The 20,554-nt window shown below is 44.8% G+C and overlaps 1 protein-coding gene across 7 annotated transcripts in view; it reads left to right on the plus strand.

The window, feature by feature from the left end:
- Positions 1-131: 131 nt before the first annotated feature.
- zgc:154075 (uncharacterized protein LOC556929 homolog) overlaps positions 132-20,554 on the plus strand; it is a 270,435-nt gene continuing 250,012 nt past the window's right edge. For 6 of the 7 annotated variants that reach the window (XM_060852421.1, XM_060852418.1, XM_060852416.1 and 3 more), the window contains exons 1-2: positions 132-269; positions 19,681-19,778. In XM_060852421.1, coding sequence (XP_060708404.1) covers positions 19,686-19,778 — 93 coding nt within the window. In that variant the 5' untranslated portion in view covers positions 132-269; positions 19,681-19,685. Of the gene's footprint in view, positions 1,689-19,680; positions 19,779-20,554 lie in introns of all 7 variants that reach the window. The other variant, XM_060852417.1, reaches the window with a different exon arrangement.

The following is a 20,554-nucleotide window of genomic DNA, read 5'->3' on the forward strand; positions in this document are numbered from 1 at the left end:
CGCTTCCTCTTTAGTTTTTTTTGATGAATATAATTCCACAGTTGTGCATACGTCGGCATATAACCCAACTAACCATGTTTTATGCCCCAAACCTTCCTTTTTCCTACTCGGTACTTACGAATAGCGTAGAACTAGGTATGAACTTTTGACCATTGCCCTAGTCTTTGCTCAGTTTCACGCCAGTGGCTTCTAGGAAACTTTTGGCGTTGCTTTACCTGAAGAAATAGGGGGAAACTAAAAGGACCACAGGAGTCTAAACCTTTCAAGAGGTAAGCCATCGATCAAACTTAAGTGTCAGGGAAACCTTCAACTGAGTTCTATCCTCCGTTTGTAACTTCTAGGGTATGCACGTCGACATCCAAACAAGGCACTAATTTTCATAACGCACTCTCTAAACAGCAACTAGACGGCAGCAAACCGAGTTCCACCGCTCTCAAGCCGGAGGCGGCTATCGAACCAAGCACCTTGGTTTTCGGCAGATTTGGGACAATGTAACTAGATAGACAATCCAAGACTGTGTTCACAAAGTAGTTTAATCGCAGAGCCTATAAAATCTGAACCCGATACCAATCATTTCAAACTCCATCGGAGGTGGTAATCAGCAGCAGCAAACTTATTTTCTTTCGAATTGGTAAGATTCCGAGGCGGATTATAGCAGCCATACACCTCACTAAAAAGGCCCTCAAGACAGTAGTAGGCCTGGGTTCGAGTCACACCTGGTATAGAGGTGTGTTCTAACATATCTGAACAGGATGATTAGAAAAAATACCAAGAAGACAGAATCTGATTTCTCGTTGGATAAATCTGGTGAACCAACCAGGGAGCTTTCCTATTTAGATCCCACTTTAAAAACTATTTAGTAGCTGGAAACGGCCAAATTTGAGCACAGGTGCTATATCTATCTCAACTGGCAGCTGAAAATCCCAAGATTCTAATTACTAACCACTGATTTGTTATTTTCCTCTGATTCTAAGAAGGACATTAGACATTTTTCCTTGACCCATGCTGAAAAAGGATGAGGATGGCTAGACTGGTAACAACAGCTTGTGACTTTTTGTGTAATTAAAACTGTTCAGTGTCTGTGTTAATACATGACATCTGGCTAAAAGGTGAATTTGCAGAGGTCTGCCGTCACTCATTGACTCATCCTACTAAGTGTCGTGGCTATTAATCACCTGAGTGTTTTGATTGTTGCAACTGCACAAATTCAAGGATAATTATTTCACCAAACTCCTGATTTGAGTCTTATAAATATTGTTTAGTTTTTGAGGGGTAAGAAGAAGAGATACTCGTCACAAAGTACCCGGTCACTGTTCTGTTTTAGATCATAGAATTGCTACAGTGCAGATAGAGACTATTTGGCTCATCTAATCTACACCAACCTTTCAAAGGTCATCCCAAACAGACTGTGGCTAATCCACCTAGCCTGTACATCCCTGGACACTGAGCACAGTTAGTCCACCGAAACTCCACATCTTTGGACTATGGAGGAAACAGGAGCATTTTGCCAGGAACCCATGTAGACACAGGGCGAATGTGCAAACTTCACACAGTCACCCAACGGTGGAATCAAATACAGATCTCTGGCATTATGAGGCAGCAGTGCTAACGACTGAGCTTTTTGGAGCTATTATGTTGATTTGGCTGGACACATCAGGCTTCTGGTCAAGGTGACCCTCAAGACATTGGTAATAAGGTCCTTGGGATGATGATGATGTCACAGAAGTCAGGTTTCCTCATACTTGAGATACCTTTCACAGAAATTTGTACAATATCAATGAGAAAACCATTTTGCTCTCTCTTCTGCACAAATGGCTAGGATTTACAAATCCACTCAGATTCCCCCTCATGGACTGTAAAGGTCCTACATACACACCTTAGCCCACATTATGTTCCAAACACCAAGAAAATAGTGTTTTTTTTCCTATTAGATTTATTTTTCAACTAAATGTCGTCTTCACTGACCTATTCTGGTTAGTGTATAGTTCTGCAGGGCACTGGATCTGCTAATACCCTTCGAAGTGATCCTCACATATTTATAACCAGGTGTAAGTCAGGTTATAAACTGGATCACCGCCAAATATTGGTCTCTACTATCATTTGCTTTTTGATTTTATAAAGGAAGTTGAGCTATTTTAAGTTGACCATATTGATATGGATTTTTTTGTTACCTTTTGAATTATTGAACTGCATCTGATGAAGTTGAATATGAATGTTGAATTGATGTAAAAATGTAAGCTAGTAATAAACATGATTAGAGATTTAGTCATCCCTTTAATAATGCTGTAGTCAATATCCATAAATTTATGTTTCATGTTTACAAAAAAAACCAAACTCCTTGTTTCATTTTTAGCTAATGTTATCAAATAACCATAGGTATGTGTTTAAATTGGGTGGCAACATCCCATTTCAGCATTCTAGCAGTACTAACTTTGTTACTTTGATTATTTTCTGCTGCAAATGTGTTGCTGGTCAAAGCACAGCAGGTTAGGCAGCATCTCAGGAATAGAGAATTCGACGTTTCGAGCATAAGCCCTTCATCAGGAATAAGGATTACTTTGATTATTTTGACAAGTTTCATCTAACTCTTGATAGAATCATTTGCTTCTTCCTAGAACAGTTGTTGCTGTCACTTGTGTTTAGGATTGATTTTTAATGCTAATTCCAAAAATTTAAGTTTTCCTGCTGTTGTGCAAAAGTTAAAGGTGCTAGGTCCACTGCATTTTGTCACTTATATAAACAATTCGGATGCGAATATAGGAGGTATAGTTCGTAAATTTTTAGGTGACACCAAAATAATAGTTGGTGTAGTGGAGAGTGAAGAAGGTTTTCTCAGACCACAACAGGATCTTGATTAGATGGGCCCATGGGCATAGGAGTGGCAGATGGATTTAATTTAAATGTGAGGTCTTGCACTTTGGTCAGGCAAATCTGGGCATGATTTATACCGTCAATGGTAGGGCATGGGGAGTGTTGCTGAATAGAGATCTCGGGGTGTAGGTGCATAGTTCCTCAATTTGAGTCACAGGTAGACAGGGCCATGAAGAAGGCATTTGGTACTCTTGCTTTTGTTGGTCAGTGCGCTGCATATAGGAGTTGGATGTCATGTTGCTACTGTACAGGACGTTGAGGCCACTTTTAGTATCTTTAGTATCTGTCTCATTCTTGGATGCACTCTTCTCCATCGAGGATGGGCACTTCAGTACTTCACTTGACCGCAAACCCATGGATAACCTCACTATGCTGCACTTTTCTAACTTTCACCCTAAACATATTAAAACAGCCTCCCCTTACGGACACCTGACACATACACAAGATCTGTTGAGATGAGGAGGAATGCGACGGACACCTGAATGTGCTCAAGGATGCCCTCGTAAGAGCAGGGTACAATGCTCAACTTATCGATCACTGTGCCACAGTGGGAAACTGTATTGACGTTCTCAGGAAACAGAAGTGAGATGCAACCGATAAGGTACCCTTTGTTATCCGCTACTTCCTGGAAGAAGAGAAACTACACCATGTTCTCTGCAGCCTACAACACATTATCGATGAGGGTGAATACCTCTCCAAGACCATATCTACACCTCTACATCTTGCCTTAAAACAACTGCTAAACCTTAAGCAGACTGCCCAGCCTCAGGAAACATGGACCACAGCAACATACAACCCTGTCAAGGAAATCACTGCAAGATGTTAGTGTCGACATGGATACTACCATTACAACTGGGGATACCACCCACGATGTATGTGACAGATACTCATGTGACTCAGCCAACATTATCTATCTCATATGCTGCAGGTAGGGATGCCCTGAGACATGGTATATTGGCGAGACCAAACTGCTGCTACAACGGATGAATGGACAGTGCACAACAATCACCAGACAGGGGTGATTTCGTGCCCCCTCCAAATCGGGAAACACTTCAGCGGTCAGAGACATTCAACCTCAGATCTTTGGGTGACCATCCACTTCGGGATATACAACAATGCAGAGTGGCTGAGCAGAGGCTAATAGCCAAGTTCGGAACCCATCAGGATGGCCTCAACCAGGACCTGGGGTTCGTGTCACAATACAGCTACCTGATGAAGGAGGAGTGCTCCAAAAGCTAGTGCTTCCCAATAACCTGTTGGACTATAACCTGGTGTTGTGATTTTTAGAATACTGTTCAGTTCTGGTCTCCCTGCTATAGAAAAGCTATTGTTAAACTGGAGAGGTTGCAGAAAAGGTTTGAGTATGTTGCCAGGATTGGAGGGTTTGAGTTTTGGGGAGAGGCTGAATAGGTTAGGGCTATTTTCCCTGGAGCATTGGAGGCTGAGGGGTAACTTTATAGAGGCTTACAAAATAATGAGGATAAGGATGGGGTGAATAACCAAGATCTCTTTCCCAGGTAGTGGAGGTCAAAACTAGAGGGCATAGGTTTAAGGTGAGAGGAGAAACATTTATTAATAACATGAGGGGTGATTTTTTTTCAGTGTGACGCTGGTATGGAACAAGTTGCCAAAGGAGGTGGTGGTGGGTACAATTGCAACATTTAGACCATAAGACCATAAATAAAGTAGGCTGCATGAAATTAGTGTTGGTGGGTTAGGAAAGGCACTGGGAAGCCAGATGTAGGAAACAGGATAAGCCAGTCAATTTAGTTGGAGTGGTAACAAAAAGCACAATGGAGGCTAGAAAGCTGCACCAGAATGTACAAACTGGTTGGAGGTGCCAGATCTTAAACCATACATCTCTGAAGATAAAGTTTACTCGCGTAGTCCAGGAGGAGCAGGCAAAGTGGTTACAATATTAAGAGATATAAAAATCCTCTCAATCTGTGATGCTGAAAGATGAGGAGATATGGACTTCTGGATGACTATTGCCAGAAAAGGTACTAGTAACGGGAATTCATTTTGAGACAAACGCTGAATTGTGAGTAGTGAGGTTAGAGTGTCCAGTGAGGATTGGAGAAGTTGTGGTAGGAGTTGTGGTGGACAAACTTTCAGCTCTGGGAATTCAATTTTGTCCTTGCTGATGATGTTGTGGATTCACTGGTAGGAGTGCTGCCTACTGTGGTTGTAAAGTCAATAGAAACTCCAGCAACTGAATTATTGCTGGACAAATCCTGGGACTTTTCCTGACTGTGTGGTCACAAAATCACTAGCTGAAATCGGATAAGTCAAATAGTACAGATAAAGTTGAAGTGAAAGTAGTAGAGACCCTGTTGGGTGATGGTTGAGACAAACCAGGAACCGATAGATGACAAAGCAGACATCTTTAGCTCAGATAAATGAATTGAATTACAGCAGAAAGATGAAATTTTAAATCAATTGTATCAAAAGGCATACACCGAAAAAGAATCTGAACATATCCCTGCATGTTATTATCTTTAAAAAAATGATGTTTTAATGAGGAAATGGAGACCATCTGCTCATTGGAGTCTGAGCTGGTAGGAAAAGCCCTAAATGAGTTTTTTTGTTTCACTTTTCACTAAGGAAAGGGACCATGTTGTGAATGAGAACTTTGAGGAGCTGGGATACAGGCTTGATCAGATAAAGGTTGAAGCTGATGATGTGCTGGAAATTTGGAAAATGTTAAGATTGATAAGTCCCCAGGGCCAGACCAAATTTATCCTAGGCCGCTCCTGGAAGCGAGACAGGAGGTTGCGAAGCTGTTGGTGAAGATCTTTGCTGCATCACTCTGCACGGAAGTCATATTGGAGGATTGGACGGAGGCGAATGTTGTTCCTCTTTTCAAGAAGGGTAATAGGGAAATCCCTGGCAATTACAGACCAGTCAGCCTTATGTCTGCGGTTAGCAAAGTTTTTTTTTAAAGAATTCTGAGGGATAAGATTTATGACAATTTGGCAAAGCATAGTGTGATTAAAGGCAGTCAGCATGGCTTTGAGAGGGGCAGGTCATGCCTCACTAATCTTATTGAGTTCTTTGAGGAGGTGTCAAGATGGGTCGATTGAAGGATGTGGTGTACGTGGACTTCAGCAAGGCATTTGATAAGGTTCCCTATGGTAGGCTCATTCATAAAGTCAGGAAGTATGGGATACAGGGAGCTTTGGCTATCTGGATTCAGAATTGGTTGGCTGACAGAGGCAGGGAGTGGTTGTACATGAAAAGTATTCTGCCTGGAGGTCAGTGAGTGGGGTACTGCAGCGCTCTGTTCTTGGCGTCTGCTCTTTGTAGTTTTTATAAATGACTTGGATGAGGAGGTTGAGAGGTGGGTTAGTAAATTTGCAGATGACACTAAGGTTTAAGGTGCTGTCGATTGGTATCAAGGGCTATTGCAGGCTTCAGTGCGACATAGACAGGATGCAGAGCTGGAATGAGAAATGACAGATGGAGTTCAACCTGGATAAATGCGCAGTGATGCATTTTGGAAGGTCGAACGTGAATGCTGAATATAGGATTAAAGACAAGATTCTTAGCAGTGTGGAGGAACAGAGGGATCTTGATGTTCAAGTACATAGCTCCCTCAAAGTTGCCACCGAAGTGGATAGGGTTGTTAAGAAAGCATATGGTGTTTTGGCTTTCATTAACAGGGGAATTGAGTTTAAGAGCCGCGAGATTTGTTAGAGCTCTCCAAGTCCCTGGTGAGACCACGCTTGGAATATTGTGTCCAGTTCTGGTTACCCTAGTGTAGGAAAGATACAGGAGGCTTTGGAGAGGGTACAAAGAAGGTTTACCAGGATGCTGCCTGGACTGGAGGGCTTGCCTTATGAAGAGAGGTTGACTAAGCTCGGACTTTCTCTCTGGAGAGAAGGAGGAAGAGAGGAGACCTGATCGAGGTATACAAGGTAATGAGAGGCCTGAATAGAGTCAATAGCCAGAGACTTTCCCCAGAGCAGGATCGACTGGTACGAGGGGTAATAGTTTTAAGATATTAGGTTCTTTACGCAGAGAGTTGTGAATTCATGAGATGCATTGCCAGTGGTGGTGGTGGAAGCAGATTCATTAGGAACATTTAAGCAACTGCTGGATATGCTGGATAGCAGTGAGACGATGGGTACGTAGGTTAAGTTTGTTTTGTTTTATTTTATTTTACATTAGGATTAACCCTCGGCACAACATCGTGGGCCAAAAGGCCTGTTCTGTGCTGCACTCTTCTATGTTCTATCACATTCAGGCTGATGAGAAATGGGCAGAAGTTTATCAAGTTGTTTTGCCAGTTGGTTATAGAAAGGTGTTGAGTAGCGCATGAGCTACCAATTAGATGGTCATTTAGGAGTAAGGAAAACTCGGACTTTTGCAGAGATTGTTTGGAATTCACGTTATTTAATTGTCATCTCCATATGTATGTGACAACTATTCAATAAAGGATTAATTTTGTCCTTCTCAGTCATGGAAACCCCATGTAAATGTGTTTCATCCAGGTTGGAGGTTTTGAGCTATAGGGAGAAGCTGGAGCTGTTTTCCCTGAACCTTATAGAGGTTCATAAAATCATGAGGGGCATGGATAAGTGGCAGAGGCTGGTACAATTACAACATGTAAAAGACATTTGGATGGGTATATGAATAGGAAGGGTTTAAAGAGATATGAGCCAAGTGCTGGCAAATGGGACTAGATTTGGTTCGGATATCTGATCGCCATGTTTCTGTGCTGTACCTCTCTATGACTTTCCTAACACATAGGAGTGCAAGTAAGGCCATTCAGCCAATCGAGTCCACTCCGTTATTCAATCATGGCTAATGGGCATTTCATCACCACTTACCTGCACTCTCTCCGTAGCCCTTAATTCTTTGCGAGATCAAGAATTTATCAATTTCTGCCTTGAAGATATTTAACGTCCTGGCCTCCAATGCACTCCATGGCAATGAATTCCACAGGCCCACCACACTCCGGCTGAAGAAATGTCTCCTCATTTCTTTTTAAATTGACCCCCTCTAACTCTAAGGCTGTGCCCAGGGGTCCTAGTATCCCTGCCTAACGGAAATAACTTCCCAGCTTCCACCCTTTCTAAGCCATGCATTATCCTGTACGTTTCTATCAGATCTCCCCTCAACCTTCTAAACTCTAATGAATGCAATCCCAGGATCCTCAGCCGTTCATTGTATGTTAGGCCTACCATTCCAGAGATCATCCATGTGAATCTCTGGAGATTTGTAAGGCATCTGGATGGGTGCATAAATAGGAAGAGTTTAGAGGGATCTGGGCCAAATGCTGGGAAATGGGACTACATTAGTTTAGGACATATGGTTGGCAAGGATGAGTTGGTCTAAAGGGTCTGTTTCTGTACTATATAACTCTGACTCTAATGTCACCACAAGGAACCTTCAGATCAGTCTGAAGTTGCTTTATCCACTGTAATACTGTGGTCTTGATTTTTATCTTTTTGTTAAGGATGAAGTTTTTTTGTGAATTCATAGTGCAATTAACAGAGCTATTCATTGCCTTTCAATTTGACTTGCTGGGTGCAAATGGATTCCCATGCTACATGCAAGGGATGTTACTCATGCCCCCTTACACATTAACAGCAAAGAGATGGAACGAGTGGAGAGTGTCAAGCTCCTGGGAGTAGTCATTAACAACAAGCTTTCTTGGACACTTCATGTGGACGCATTGATTACAAAGGCCCAACAATGTCTCCTCTTCCTGAGAAAATTTGGCATGACGGCGAATACCCTTGCTAATGTTTATATGTACGCCAACGAGAGCATTCTGTCTGGATGTATCACTGCTGAAAACGTGTTGCTGGAAAAGCGCAGCAGGTCAGGCAGCATCCAAGGAGCAGGAGAATCGATGTTTTGTACATGAGCCCTTCTTCAGGAATGAGGAAAGTGTGCTAAGCAGGCTAAGAGAAAAGGTAGGGAGGGGGGACTTGGGGGAGGGGCGTTGGAAATGCGATAGGTGGAAGGAGGTTAAGGCGAGGGTGATAGGCCAGAGTGCGGATGCGGGCGGAGAGGTCAGGAAGAAGATTGCAGGTTAGGAAGGTGGTGCTGAGTTTGAGGGTTGGGACTGAGACAAGGTGGGGGGAGGGGAAATGAGGAAACTGGAGAAATCCCTTGTGGTTGGAGGGTTCCTAGGTGGAAGATGAGGTGCTCTGCCTCCAGCCGTTGTGTTGCTATGGTCTGGCGATGGAGGAGTCCAAGGACCTGCATATCCTTGGTGAAGTGGGAGGGGGAGTTGAAGTGTTGAGCCACGGGGTGGTTGGGTTGGTTGGTCCAGGTGTCCCAGAGGTGTTAATAGATAATAGACAATCGGTGCAGGAGTGGGCCATTCAGCCCTTCGAGCCTGCACCGCCATTCAATATGATCATGGCTGATCATTCCTAATTAGTATCCTCTTCCTGCCTTATCTCCATTACCCTTGATTCCACTATCTTTGAGAGCTCTATCCAACCCTCTCTTAAATGAATCCAGAGACTGGGCCTCCACTGCCCTCTGCCATGCATCTGCCCACTCACCTAACTTGTCCAGGTCACCCTGTAATCTCCTAACATCCTCATCACATTTCACCCTGCCACCCAGCTTTGTATCATCAGCAAATTTGCTAATGTTATTGCTATACCATCTTCTATATCATTAACATATATTGTAAAAAGCTGCATTCCCAGCACGGATTCCTGCGGTACCCCACTGGTCACTGCCTACCATTCCAAAATGGAGCCGTTTATCACTACCCTTTGTTTCCTATCAGCCAACCAATTTTCAATCCAATCTAGTATTTTGCCCCCAATACCATGCGCCCTAATTTTATTCACTAACCTCCTGTGTGGGACTTTATCAAAAGCTTTCTGAAAGTCCAGGTACACTACATCTACTGGATCTCCCTCGTCCATCTTCTGAGTTACATCCTCAAAAAATTCAAGAAGATTAGTCAAGCATGATTTCCCCTTCATAAATCCATGCTGACTCTGTCCTATCCTGTTACTACTATCCAGATGTGCCGTAATTTCATCCTTCATAATAGACTCCAGCATCTTTCCCACCACTGAGGTCAGACTAACTGGTCTATAATTTCTTGCTTTCTCTATCCCACCTTTCTTAAAAAGCATTAGCCACCCTCCAATCCTCAGGAACCAACCATGAATCTATCGAACTCTGGAAAATAATCACCAATGCATCCACGATTTCCCGAACTGCCACCTACAGTACCCTGGGATGTAGACCATCAGGCCTCGGAGACTTATCAACCTTCAGACCTAACAGTCTCTCCAACACCAAATCCTGGCAAATATAGATTCCCTTAAGTTCGGGTTCTTCAGCCACTGTTACCTCAGGGAGATTGCTTGTGTCTTCCCCAGTGAACACAGATCTGAAGTACCCATTTAATTCTTCTGCCATTTCTTTGTTTCCCGTAATATATTTCCCTGTTTCTGTCTTCAAGGGCCCAATTTTAGTCCTAACCATTTTTTTGCCTTGCACATACTTAAAAAAGCTTTTACTATCCTCCTTTATATTATTGGCCAGTTTACCTTCATACCTCATTTTTCCTCTGCGTATTTCCTTCTTAGTAATCCTCTGTTGCTCTTTAAAAGCTTCCCAGTCCTCAGTTTTCCCACTTATCTTTGCTATGTTATACTTTTTCTCTTATAACTTTATATGTTTCTTAACTTCCCTCATTAGCCACGACCACCCATGCCTCCTCCTGAGATCTTTCTTCCTTTTAGGAATGAACTGATCCTGCAATTTCTGCATTATACACAGAAATATCTGCCATTGTTCCTCCACGGTCATCCCTGCTAAGGTATTGCACCATTGAACTTTGGCCAGCTCCTCCCTCATAGCTCCATAGTTCCCTTTATTCAACAGAAGAACTGACACTTCCGACTGTACCCTCTCCCTCTCAAATTGCAGATTGAAGCTTAATGTATTATGGTCACTACTTCCCAATGGCTCCTTCACTTCGAGATCTCTGACCAATTCTGGTTCGTTACACAATACCAGATCCAGAATTGCCTTCTCCCTGGTCGGCTCCAGCACCAGCTGCTCTAAGAATCCATCTCTGAGGCACTCCACAAAGTCTCTTTCTTGAGGTCCAATACCTTCCTGATTCCCCCAGTCTACCTGCATGTTAAAATCCCCCATAACAACTGTAGTAACATCTTTGCGACAGGCCAATTTCAGCTCCTGATTCATCTTACATCCGACATCCAGACCACTGTTTGGGGGCCTGTAGATGACTCCCAAGAGGGTTTTTTTTCCCTTAGTATTTCGCAGCTCTATCCACACTGACCCTACATCCCCTGACTCTAGGTCCCCTGCGCAAGGGACTGAATATCCTCCCTTACCAACAAGGCCACCCCACCCCCTCTGCCCATCAGTCTGTCCTTATGATAGCACATGTAGCCTTGAATATTCATTTCCCAGGCCCTGTCCACTTGAAGCCACGTCTCAGTTATCCCCACAATATCGTATCTGCCAATTTCCAAAAGAGTCTCAAGCTCATCCATCTTATGTCTAATGCTTCGTGCATTCATATATGGTATTTTTAATTTGTTCCTGCTCTCACCCTTCCCATCAACCACTATTTCACTCAACCCTACAGCATGATCCCTTTCCGAGTTTTCTGCCTCATTGATACAGTTGTCTTTCTTGACTTCTCTTGTTCTAACTTTCCCTTCAATTTCCTTTATAAACATCCAGTTTGTCCCCTCCCCCCACTACTTAGTTTAAATGAAGCGGTGTTGCAATAGAAAACCTGCCTGCCAGAATGCTGGTCCCTGACCTATTAAGGTGCAAACCGTCTCTCTTGTTCCTCCTCTTCTTCCTGACATCATTTGTGCCAACATGTACCACCACCTCTGGCTCTTCACCCTCGTCCTTGAGGATTTCCCGCACTCTGTCCGCGATGTCTTTCACCCTGGCACCTGGAAGGCAACGCACCATCCTTAAATCCGTCTGCTGCCACAAAATCCCCGGTCAGTTCCTCTCACGATGGAGTCCCCTATTACCATGGCTCTGTGCGATGTCCGACTCTTCCGCTCTGCCTCTGCTCCAATTTTTGATTGACAGACCTGGCCGCCTTGCGAACTGGCAGTGCCATCAGTCTCTACTGTTTCCAAAAGCTTCAACTTGTTCCTGACAGGTACTTCTCCCGGGGTCTCTTGCGCCTGTCTCCTCTCTGCCTTCCTCATCGTCTGCTCTCTTCTGCTCTCTTCTGGCATGATTGGTGTAATAACCTCGCTGAAGGTCTTGTCCAGAAAGATCTCGTTCTCTCGGATGAGCCTAAGATCCTCGAGTTCTTTCGTCAGCGCTGCAATATGCTCGGTCAATAGCTGAATGTGCCCTCACTTTCCACACATATACGAGCCAGACACACCGGAGTCGTTGACCTCCCACATCAAGCACGTAGCACACGTAGTGTTCTCTGAAATGTTCCGCAAGTAGGCGGTCTGTCTCCCCAATATAGAGGAGGACCAGTGGGGTTCTGTCCTGGTGGTGACTAGAGGGGCGGGGTTCAAGGGCGGAGGAGCAGGAAGTGGAGGGGATGCAGTGAAGAGCATCGTTGATCACGTCTGGGGGGAAATTGCGGTCTTTGAAGAAGGAGGCCATCTGGGTTGTTCGGTATTGGAACTGGTCCTCCTGGGAGCAGATGCCTTCTCTTGGCCTTGAGCCCCGCCCCTCCAATTGCCACTAGGACGGAACCCCACTGGTCCTCACCTACCACCCCACCAACCTTCATATTTATTGTATCATCCGTCATTTCCGCCACCTCCAAACGGATCCCACCACTAGGGATATATTTCCCTCCCCTCCCCTATCAGCGTTCTGAAAAGACCACTCCCTCCGTGACTCCCTCGTCAGGTCCACTCCCCCCACCGGCCCAACCTCCATTCCCGGCACCTTCCCCTGCAACCGCAAGAAATGCAAAACTTGCGCCCACATCTTCCCCCCTTACTTCCCTCCAAGGCCCCAAGGGATCCTTCCATATCCGCCACAAATTCACCTGCACCTCCACACACATTATTTACTGCATCCGCTGCATCCGATGTGCCCTCCTCTATATTGAGGAGATAGGCCATCTATTTGATGAACGTTTCAGAGAACACCTCTGGGACACCTGGACCAACTAACCCAACCACCCCGTGGCTCAACACTTCAACTCCCCCTCCCACTCCATCAAGGACATGGAGGTCCTTGGACTCCTGCATCGCCAGACCATAGCAACACAACGGCTGGTGAAGAGCACCTCATCTTCCGCCTAGGAACCCTCCAACCACAGGGGATGAACTCAGATTTCTCTAGTTTCCTCATTTCCCCTCTCCCCCCCCCCCCCCCCCCCCCCCCCCCCACCTTGTCTCAGTCCCAACCCTCGAACTCAGCACCACCTTCCTAACCTGCAATCTTCTTCCTGACCTCTCCGCCCGCACCCCCACTCCGGCCTATCACCCTCGCCTTAACCTCCTTCCACCTATCGCATTTCCAACGCCCCTCCCCCAAGTCCCTCCTCCCTATATTTTATCTTAGCCTGCTTGGCACACTTTCCTCATTCCTGAAGAAGGGCTCATGTCCAAAACGTCGATTCTCCTGCTCCTTGGATGCTGCCTGACCTGCTGCGCTTTTCCAGCAACACATTTTCAGCTCTGATCTCCAGTATCTGCAGTCCTCACCTTCTCTTGGATGTATCACTACCTGGTATGGCATCTGTAACATTGAAGATTGGAGACGGTTACAGAGAGTGGTGAATTCGGCCGGGACAATAACAAAGGACAACCTCCCATTTATAGAATCCATTCACCAGGCCTGCAGTCAAGGAAAGACCGCCAGCATTCTCAAAGATCCATCACATCTTGGCAATGTTTTACTACAATCTCTATCATCAGGGAGAAGGTGCAGAAGCCTGAACACATGCACCAGCTGGTTTCAAAACTGTTTCTGTCCTACTGTTGTTAGAATACTGAATGGAGTTTTGATAAGGGACAGCATTACAGCTGTACTGAGGGAGGATATTCCCGGAAATACATCCAGGGAAGTTATTTAGGTGGAGCTGAGAAATAAAAAAGGGATGGTCACTTTATTGGGATTGTATTATAGACCCCCTAATAATCAGAGGGAAATTGAGAAACAAATTTGTAAGGAGAGCTCTTATCTGTAAGAATAATAAGTTGTTATGGTAGGGAATTTTAACTTTCCAAATATAGACTGGGACTTCCATAGTGTTAAAGGTTTAGATGGAGAGGAATTTAAGTGTATATTAGAAAATTTTCTGATTCTAGTAGGTACATCCACATACTGAGAAGGTGCAAAACTTGACCTTCTCTTGGGAAGTAAGGCAAGGCAGGTGACTGAGGTGTCAGTGGGGGAGCACTTTGGGGCCAGCGACCATAATTCTATTTGTTTTAAAATAGTGATGGAGAAGGATAGACCAGATCTAACAGTTGAAGTTCTAAATTGGAGAAAGGCCAAATTTGATGGTATTAGGCAAGAACTTTCAAAAGCTAATTGGGGGCAAATGCTCACAGGTAAAGGGATGACTGGAAAATGGGAAGCCTTCGGAAGTGAGATAACGAGAATCCAGAGAAAATATATTCCTGTTAGGGTGAAAGGAAGGGCTGGCAGGTGTAGGGAATGCTGGATGACTAAAGAAATCGAGTTTGGTTAAGAAAAAAGAAACATATGTCAGGTATAGTGAATCCTTAGAGTATAAAGGCAGTAGGAGTTTACTTAAGAGGAATCAGTAGGGCAAAAAGGGGACGTGAGACAGTTTTGCCAAATAGAGTTAAGAAGAATTCAAAGGGCTTTTACAAATTCATAAGGACAAAAGGGCAACTAGGGAGACATTAGGGCCCCTCAAAGATCAACAAGGCGGCCTTTGTGTGAAGCCGCAGAAGATGGGGAGATACTAAGCAAATGTTTTTCATCAGTATTTGCTGTGGAAAAGGACATGAAAGATATAGAATGTAGGGAAATAGATGTTAACATCTTGAAAAATGTCCATACTACAGAGGAGGAAGTGCTGCATGTCTTGAAACGCATAAAAGTGGATAAATCCCCAGGACCTGATCAGGTGTACCCTAGAACTCAATGGGAAGCTAGGGAAGTGTTTGCTGTGCCTCTTACTGAGATATTTGTATCATTGATTGTCACAGGTGAGGTGCTGGAAGACTGGAGGATGGCTAACGTGGTCCACTATTTATGGTGGTAAGGACAAGCCAGGGAACAATAGACCAGTGAGCCTGACGTCTGTGGTGGGCAAGTTGTTGGAGGGAATCCTGAGACACAGGGTGTGCATGTATTTGGAAAGACAAGGACTGTTTAGGGATAGTCAACATGGCTTTATGTATGGGAAATCATGTCTCACAAACTTGATTGAGTTTTTGAAGATGTAACAAAGTGGATTGAGGGCATAGCGATAGATGTGATCTATATGGACTTCAGTAAGGCTTTCGACAAGGTTCCCCATGGGAGACTGATTAGCAAGGTTATATCTCATGGAATACAGGGAGAACTAGCCATTTGGATACAGAACTGTCTCGAAGGTAGAAGACAGAGGGTGGTAGTGGAGGGTTGTTTTTCAGACTGGAGACCTGTGACCAGTGGAGTGCCACAAGGATCGGTACTGGGCCCTCTACTTTTTGTCATTTACATAAATGATTTGGATGCGAGCATAAGAGGTACAGTTGGTAAGTTTGCGGATGACAGCAAAATTGGAGGTGTAGTGGACAGCGAAGAGGGTTACCTCCGATTACAACAGGATCTTGGCCAGATGGGCCAATGGGCTGAGAAGTGATAAATGGTGTTTAATTCAGATAAATGCGAGGTGCTGCATTTTGGGAAGGCAAATCTTAGCATGACTTATACACTTAATGGTAAGGTCCTAGGGAGTGTTGCTGAACAAAGGGACCTTGGAGCGTAGGTTCATAGCTCCTTGAAAATGGAGTCACAGGTAGATAGGATAGTGAAGAAGGCATTTGGCATGCTTTCTGTTATTGCTCAGAGTATTGAGTACAGGAGTTGGGAGGTCATGTTGCGGCTGTACAGGACATTGGTTAGGCCACTGTTGGAATATTGTGTGCAATTCTTGTCTCCTTCCTATCGGAAATATGTTGTCAAACTTGAAAAGGTTCAGAAAAGATTTACAAAGATGTTGCCAGGGTTGGAGGATCTGAGCTACAGGGAGAGGCTGAACAGGCTGGGGCTGTTTTCCCTGGAGCGCGGAGGCTGAGGGGTGACCTTATAGAGGTTTACAAAATTATGAGGGGCATGGATAGGATAAATAGGCAAAGTCTTTTCCCTGGGGTGGGGGAGTCCAGAACTAGAGGGCATAGATTTAGGGTGAGAGAGGCAAGATATAAAAGAGACCTAAGGGGCAACTTTTTCATGCAGAGGGTGGTACATGTATGGAATGAGTTGCCAGAGGATGTGATGGAGGCTGGTACAAGTGCAACTTTTAAGAGGCATTTGGATGGGTATATGAATAGGAAGGGTTTGGAGGGATATGGGCCGGGTGCTGGCAGGTGGGACTAGATTGGGTTAGGATGTCTGGTCGACATGGATGGTTTGGACCGAAGGGTCTGTTTCCATGCTGTACATCTCTATGACTCTATAACAAGCCATTTGGATACAGAACTGGCTCAAAGGTAGAAGACAGAGGGTGGTGGTGGAAGGTTGTTTTTCAGACTGGAGGCCTGTGACCAGTGGAGTGCCATAAGGATTGGTGCTGGGTCCATTACTTTTCTTCATTTTATATGAATGATTTGGATGTGAGCAGAAGAGGTACAGTTAGTAAGTTTGCAGATGACACCAAAATTGGAAGTGTAGTCGACAGCGAAGAGGGTTACCTCAGAATACAATGGGATCTTGATCAGATAGGCCAATGAGCTGAGAAGTGGCAGATGGAGTTGCATGTGAGGTGCTGCCTTTTGGGAAAGTAAATCCTAGCAGGACTTATACATTTAATGGTAAGGTCCTAGGGAATGTTATTGAACAGAATCTTGGAGTGCAGGTTCATAGCTCCATGAAAATGGAGTCGCCGGTGGATAGGATAGTGAAGAAGGTGTTTTGGTATGCTTTCCTTTTTATTACTCAAAGTATTGAATACAGGAGTTAGGAGGTCATGTTGCGGCTGTACAGGACATTGGTTAGACACTTTTAGAATATGCGTGCAATTCTGGTCTCCTTTCTATTGGAAAGATGTTGTGAAACTTGAAAAGGTTCAGAAAAGATTTACAAGGATGTTGCCAGGGTTGAAGGATTTGAGCTATAGGGAGAAGTTGAATAGGCTAGGGCTGTTTTCCCTGGAGTGTTGGAGGCTGATGGTCATGGATAGGATAAGTAGACAAAGCCTTTTCTCGGGGTGGGGGGAGTCCAGTACTAGAGGGCATAGGCTTTGGGTGAGAGGGGAAAGATATAAAAGAGACCTAAGGGGCAACTTTTTCACGCAGTGGCACACGTATGGAATGTGCTGCCTGAGGAAGGCTAGTACAATTGCGACATTTAAAGGGCAATTGGATGGGTATATAAATAGGAAGGATTTGGAGGGATACGGGCTGGGTGCTAGCAGGTGGGACTAGATTGGGTTGGGATATATGGTTGGCACGGACGGGTTGGACCAAAAGGTCTGCTTCTGTGCTGTACAACTCTATGACTCAAACTCTTCGCATTTGCCTGTACGTGTTTTTGTTTTTGCCGTTGTTTACCTATTATTTACTTATCTTTGCTATTTAACTATGATCTGTCTGTATTCCTCACAAGACAAAGCATTTCATTGTGCCTCAGTACACAGACAATAAATTCAATTCAATTCATTTTAGCATGTCACTGGAGAAGATCACCACAGGAGAGATGCTGTGGGATTCACACTAGCTGCACAGTCTTGAGTTCTTTTCATTGACATTAAAGGAGGGGTAATGTTTTTGTTGCTATCTTGGGTGGCATGATGGCTCAGTGGTTAGCACTGCTGCCTCACAGCGCCTGGGACCTGAGTTCGACTCCAGGCTCTGGCGACTGTGTGGAGTTTGTACATTCTCCCAGTGTCTGCGTGGGTTTCCTCCGGATGCTCTGGTTTCCTCGCACAGTCCGAAGATGTGCAGGCCAGGTGAATTGGCCATGCTAAATTGCCCATAGTGTTAAGTGCATTAGTCAGAGGGAAATGGGTCTGGGTGGGTTACTGTTTGGAGGGTCGGTGTGGGCTTGTTGGGCCGAAGGGCCTGTTTCCACATTGTAGGTAATCTAATCTAATCATCACCAAGTTGATCTGCAGTTCAGAAGAATTTTTACATGCCTGCACTTAACATACAGGTTTGGGCTTGACAGAACTGTATTAAACACAATGAATAGTTATTAACCTTTCTAAGTTGTTGGATTATATTGGTTGAAACACATTCAACTAAACATATGACTTAATGATCTTTGAATTCCAAATCAGGTTAGCATTCTTGATTGTATCAATGTGGACAAGTCATAAGTGAATGCAAGATGGTTCACCACAGGGAATTCAGAAAATTAGAGGGAATAGCAGTCCAGGAAATTGGTGAAGGCTTGGGGACAAACCACCTGCCCACAATCTTGACTGAAGTGTTTGGAGTAAGTGAGGACTGTAGATGCTAGAGACCAGAGTTGAAAAATGTGGTGCTGGAAAAACACAGCAGACCAGGCAGCATCCGAGGAGCAGGAGAATCGACATTTCAGGCATAAGCCCTACTTCATTCCTGAAACGTCGGACTCATTTCGGCTCATGCCTGAAACGTCGATTCTCCTGCTCTTTGGATGCTGCCTGACCTGCTGCGCTTTTCCAGCAACACATTTTCAGCTTCTTCAGGAATGAGGCTGGTGTGCCAAGCGGGCTGAGATAAAAGGTAGGAGGGGGGGTGGGAATTTGGGGGAGGGGCGCTGGGAATACAATAGTGGAAAGAGGTGAGGGTGATAGGCCGGAGAGGGGGTGGGGAAGGAGAGGTCGAGAAGAAGATTGCAGGTACAGAGGGTGGTGCTGAATCTGGGGGATGGGACTGAGATAAGGTTGGTGGGAGGGGAAATGAGGAAGCTGGAGAAATCTACATTCATCCCATGTGGTTGGAGGGTTCCTAGTCTGGCGAGGGAGGAGACCAAGGACCTGCATGTCCTTGGCAGAGTGGGAGGGGGAGTCAAAGTGTTCAGCCATAGAGCGGTTGGGTTGGTTGGTGTGGGTGTCCCAGAGGTGTTCCCTGAAACGTTCCGCAAGTAGGCGGCCTGTCTCCCCAATGTAGAGGAGACCACATGGGGTGCAGCGGATACAGCAAATGATGTGTGTGGAGGTGCAGGTGATTTTGCAACGCCTGGAGGAAGAGTGCCTCATCTTCCGCCTAGGAACACTCCAACCACACGGGATGAATGTAGATTTCTTCAGCATCCTCATTTCCCCTCCTTCCACCTTATCTCAGTCCCAACCCCCGGATTTAGCACCGCCCTCTTGACCTGCAATCTTCTTCCCGACCTCTCCGTCCCCACTCCTCTCCGGCATATCACCCTCACCCTCCCCACCTTCCACCTATCGTATTCCCAGCGCCCCTCCCCCAAATTCCCTCCCCTTTTATCTCAGCCCACTTGGCACACCAGTCTCATTCCTGAAGAAGGGCTTATGCCTGAAACGCCGATTTTCCTGCTCCTCGGATGTTTCCTGGCCTGCTGGTTTTTCCAGCACCACATTTTTCAACTGAAGTGTTTGGAGGGGGTAGCATTTACAGAGAGGCCTGACACTATAGAATTTCATTATTTGTAAAATCTTCTTTATTGAACTCCTATTGTCTATTTATTCTGTTTGTATTGCAGCAGCTATGCCGCGCTGTGTGGAAGTGATTATCATTGGGGCTGGGAACCGGGGGCAGACTTATGCATTGTTTTCAAAAGATTTTCCAGAGCGAATGAAGGTAGGTCACAGAATTTTTTAGAAAATCTGTCTGTTGTAGTTTCTTTTTTCCATGCTGTAGTTGCCTCCCTTATTTGTATAGATAGAGAATAAAAAGTTTAGTAATTATTCCACAAATGTCCGTTATGGAAGTAAGCTGCCATCCTTACCTGGTCTAACTTACATGTGACTCCAGACCCACAGCAATGTGGTCAACTCTTAACTGCCCTCTGAGCAATTAGGGATGAGCAGGCAGTAAATGCTGGCTCAGCTAGCAATGCCTTCATCCTATGAATGAATAAAAAAATCTTTACCAGGCCTAGCAAACTGGGATAACTGTGCTCTGAAAAAGAGCTTTATTAGACTTGAAACATTCATTGTTTTTCTCTGCACAAATGCTGCCAGACCTGATGAGTTTCACCAGCAATTTTTGTTTGTATTAGCAAAATGAGACTTGTTCTACATAGGCAATGACTTAAATCACTGGAATAAAGCTCTCAGCTTATTTCTCAGGATCTAACCATCAGTGCACCCAACTGTAAGGTTGAGACCTGATCCAGAGTGGACCCCGGCCTCATTTCACTAATTTGGATATGACTCTTTGGTTGCCCTTCAGAGACAGGTTGCCTATTGCCAGATTTCAGAACACCCACCCAATGGCAGTATTCCATATGTTAGTCAGCTAACTAAATCCTATTGATGGAGGTATGATGTGAGGATAATTGGAAGGGCCATTCTTCAGTATTTATCCATTAATCTGAAATGTTTTTATATTATGTCTCCAGAGCCTTTTCACTG

This window comes from Hemiscyllium ocellatum, chromosome 37 (genome assembly GCF_020745735.1).
Source record: "Hemiscyllium ocellatum isolate sHemOce1 chromosome 37, sHemOce1.pat.X.cur, whole genome shotgun sequence".
Classification (NCBI taxonomy): domain Eukaryota; kingdom Metazoa; phylum Chordata; class Chondrichthyes; order Orectolobiformes; family Hemiscylliidae; genus Hemiscyllium; species Hemiscyllium ocellatum.